Source organism: Onychostruthus taczanowskii, unplaced genomic scaffold (assembly GCF_017590055.1).
Source record: "Onychostruthus taczanowskii isolate IOZ18803 unplaced genomic scaffold, ASM1759005v1 scaffold165, whole genome shotgun sequence".
NCBI lineage: Eukaryota > Metazoa > Chordata > Aves > Passeriformes > Passeridae > Onychostruthus > Onychostruthus taczanowskii.
Window position 1 is genome coordinate 751628 of NW_024498851.1, and position 3938 is coordinate 755565.

Here is a 3938-nt window from a genome sequence, read left to right on the forward strand (position 1 = left end):
TCCCGGGGAAGGAGCAGCCCCCACAGCCAGTGGCATTGCCCTGACAGGTAGTGATGCTTTTCTGCTGAGAGCTGAGCCCTTATCCACTGAAACAGCCGCCTCTGGGATGGAGACTACTTAGTATGGAGTGATTTCTTCTCTGTTTCTCAAGACCAAAGGGGAAAAGAATGAGTCTTGCTTGGGAATGTCAGCTTTATCCCTCCTGCAGCATCCAGAGAGCTGGAGCAAGGGCAGCACCGTGCTGGTGCCCTGTGGAATGATGGCACCAAGCTGCCTGGTGTTACAGCTCTGCAGTGGCAGGTGCCAAGCTGCCAGCCAAGGCCTTACAGCTCCTGCCTCCCCCCAGCCACCAGCAGCTCCTCTGACTCGCAGTAGAGATGCATAAGGGTTTCATTAAACAAAATTATGCAAATGCCACTGTAAAAGTCTTAATGAAAATTCCAATACTCCGTTATTCAGCAGCTTTAGCAGCTCAGCACTATCTGTAGGGAGTTATTAATACACTAAGATCCTATAGGCCTCCTGTAAGTTACCAGAAAAAAGATGATACTAGATGTATAAATGGATGATGACCTTTTACCCATCCAGTATGTATTACAATTTTGTAGCTTAGTCATTTTTTGGCTATCAGATTTTGTTAGTATGATACAAAAAAAAGACAAAAAAAAAAAGTTTGACTGCTAATGTCTATTTTGTTATTTGATTCATTTTCTTCCTCTGTACAAAAGCTGTACAAATCTGTCTGTGTAACTCCTCCACATCTGTATTCATGTACCATCCCCCTTGTCCTGGCTTGCTGGTGTGGTGAGCTCCTACTAAACAATAAACTCTGTGGCTGAAGTTGGGCATCCTGGGGCTGCTGGGGCGTGTCCAGGCTGTTTTGCAGTGCACAAAGTGTCGTGAGCTGGAAGGGGCTGGGGCACTGTGCCCCCTGCCCTGGGCCCCAGCTGTGACCTTGAGCTGTCTGTGTTTGGGCTCTGCAAGTGCCTGGGAGGCTGCAGAGCTGTCCTGGGGCTGAGCTGAGCTGGACACAGTGGCATTTGCTCTCGTGCACCCCATGCCAGAGGTGGAGACAGCCAAGCCCAGCACCATCTCCTGGCTGGGCAGCTCCTGCTGTTGAGTATGTCCCAAGCCTCAGAGTGGTTGTGCTATTTATTAATCCATGATTGTTTTCTGTCTGATTGTCTCCCCAGTCCCTCACTGACATACCCACAATGGCCTGAGGTGAGGAGTGTTGCAGGGTGCTGTGCCAGACCCACCTCCCTGCACCTCAGCCCTGACCCACGCCTGTTTGAGCAGTGCCACCTTCATTTTGCACAGACTGTGGCTGGGTCACCCTCATTCCTTCCAGGTCACCCAGCACAGCCCTCCAGAGCACATGGAACTGGGGATGGCAGTGAATCAGTCCAGGAGGAGCTGCCACCCCCCAGCCCCTGCCTCTCTGGTCCCTTGTTCCCACCATGTCCATGTGGATGCTCTGAGCATCACAGAGTTACCCTGTCATCCCTCAGGCAGGACTGGATGGATTTATGCCAGGGCTGGGTGGTTTTTTCGTGGTACAACCTCTCAGTTGGGAATTTCCTTGACTGCCTGTGGCCTGTGCCCTGGCTCAGCATTGCCCATATAGCAAAAGAACATCCATCTCCTCCTGCCATGTCTTCCTGCATCCAGGGGCTGTAGTTCCTTTATAGAAAAGTATTGCCAACTGCTTAAGATATAGAGAAAAACTGAAATTATTTTCCTCTTGCTTTTCCTGGATTTAAAATTCTCCTCTACCAAGATTACCTGAAAGTTTTAAACTCTTTAAATTCTTTTCAAGAGCAGCTGAGGTTCGCAGGTGCTGGTTTTATTCCAGAGCAAAGCCCCAAGAAAATTACAGGTGCCTGATGACAACACCATGGAAACTGTCCACGCAGCCTTATCCCAGACCTGTAACAGAGCCCATGCAGATATCCCTGATACCCCCTGATTTTATTTTTTCAAGGTGGGCAAGGCACTCTTGTGTCTCCAGTAGCTCCCTGACCCTGTGCAGTGCAGGGTCTCAGGACTGAAAAGGTTAAAAGCACTGTGCCTAGGCATACTTGGGAAAGCACAGGATACCTTGAGCCAATATAGGAGCTGCTAAATTTTAGTCACAGGCTAGAGACCCAGGATGAAACTTGGCAAGAAACAGGGAACAGAACTTGCAAAAATTAAAGGCAGAGCTTGCTGATACCAGTGAGAAAATCATTGAAACAGCCAACAGGAGACTGCAGTGCCTAGAGGAGAGAGGTGGAAGGGGCACAGCGATGACAACATCCAGCCTTCATCAGAAAGGACCATTGAGGAGCGTCACAATATGACATGAACAATACACAAAAAAAAGGTACGTTTATTTCTGGACTTCAGTATTTATAGAATTCTGAAAGTGACCATGGATTGGAGGATGAAATTGCTACCTCTCCAACCACACTGGTTAAACTAACAGTCTATCAATCCTCTCCTCCTTCAGAAAGGAATGTAAAACAATCATTATTTACATGAAAAGCGCGTGAGAGACTCCATTACAAAAATGTAAATATTAGAAGGCTTAGAAGAACAGGGCGACAGAGGAAGACGTGGAGCCTTCCTCAGTATGACCACCCGTGCCCCGTGCCTGCCCTCCGCGTGGGCTGAAGATGATGATGGTCCTTTTGAGCAGAGCTCTGGGGTTCCGGGGCTCCGCGCCACGAGGTCACAAAGCTCTGGGTGGGTGCCCAGCGCTCGGTGCCGTGCCAGCGCTGCGGGTTTGCCCTGCTGCCCTGGGCAGCCCCGAGGCAGAGGTGCCCGTGCCACCCCCGCCAGGCCGGGCCGGCGCTGCGGGGCCATGTCGGGTGTCCACTACAAGTTCTCCTCCAAGCTGAGCTACGACGTGGTCACGTTCCATGGCCACAGCATCTCCCTGGGTGACCTCAAGCGCCAGATCATGGCCCGCGAGAGGCTGAAGGTGGCCAACTGCGACCTGCAGATCCTCAAAGCTGAGACCAGCGAAGGTGAGTGGGGCTCAGCCCGGGCCCCGGGGCACCCAGGGGCAGTGGCACAGATCAGCCACGCAGTGCCACAGGCTGCGGGAGCCCTGCTCTGCCCTGGGGACAAAAGCCAGGGCGGGAAAGCACAGTGGTGCATACAAAACTGGTTTTTGCAGCTCTAAAGGGATTCTGTGATGTGCCATCTAATTCCGTGTCCGTATCCATTCTTCCCAACTGACTCATGCTTGTTCTGCATTTGTGCTGTTCTCAGAATACTCTGATGATGCACAGATCCCAAAGAACGTCTCAGTGATCGTGAAGAGGGTCCCAGCTCGAGCTACGTGTGTATCCATGAAGCTCTGAATTCCCTGTGAGGGATGTCAGAGTGTGGACTTCTTTTCTGGATATGGGTTTGCAGAGGCACTTGGACTGCATCGGGTCAGAGCTGCTGTTAATTTCCTTTTTCATGGGGTAGATTTTAATGTATCTGCTTCAAAGCAGACTCCCACTGTTAGGTTTGTGGGGATGTGGGGTTCAAACTTCAACACTGGTAAATCTTAAGGTGATTCTCTTGGTTTTGTTCTTGGGATAATTGGGCTGAGAGCCAAGTTGCAAATCCTGCTTTCTCCACATGAGGAGATTACAGATTGTGTGTGTTTGCTTTTAGTGGCTTTATAGTAATGACAGGTAGGCTCTTTAACAATTAATCATTATTAGAAATGAACTTTTAATGTGTTCCCATCCGAGAAGAGTCTGCTTGTCAGTATTTGACTATTTCTTGCACTGGAGAAGGTGGGTTTGGGGACTGTGGGGTATCTGGCAAGTATCTTGCACCCAAGATTTGGGTCTTTTACACCCTGTCTGTAGAAGAGAGACCAAGAATTCTGGACACCTCAGTGTTTTGCTTCTAAACATGGCTTTGGTTTGGGGTTAATGCAAATATGGATGCTC

The 3938-nt window shown here is 49.9% G+C and overlaps 1 protein-coding gene across 1 annotated transcript; it reads left to right on the forward strand.

Annotated features, from left to right (window-relative positions):
• Positions 1-2648: 2648 nt before the first annotated feature.
• On the forward strand, positions 2649-3413 carry LOC121333333 (E3 ubiquitin-protein ligase RBBP6-like). The gene is made up of 2 exons (XM_041399577.1): positions 2649-3011; positions 3259-3413. The coding sequence occupies exons 1-2, from the start codon at positions 2846-2848 to the stop codon at positions 3348-3350; spliced, it is 258 nt and encodes an 85-aa protein (XP_041255511.1). The 5' UTR covers positions 2649-2845; the 3' UTR covers positions 3351-3413.
• Positions 3414-3938: the final 525 nt, after the last annotated feature.

Excerpts from the sequence above, each read along its gene's own strand:
- LOC121333333 (XM_041399577.1), top strand. The coding sequence starts at position 2,846 with ATGTCGGGTGTCCACTACAAGTTCTCCTCCAAGCTGAGCTACGACGTG. Across the intron at positions 3,012-3,258 it reads CAAAGCTGAGACCAGCGAAG|AATACTCTGATGATGCACAG; the intron begins GTGAGTGGGGCT and ends TGCTGTTCTCAG.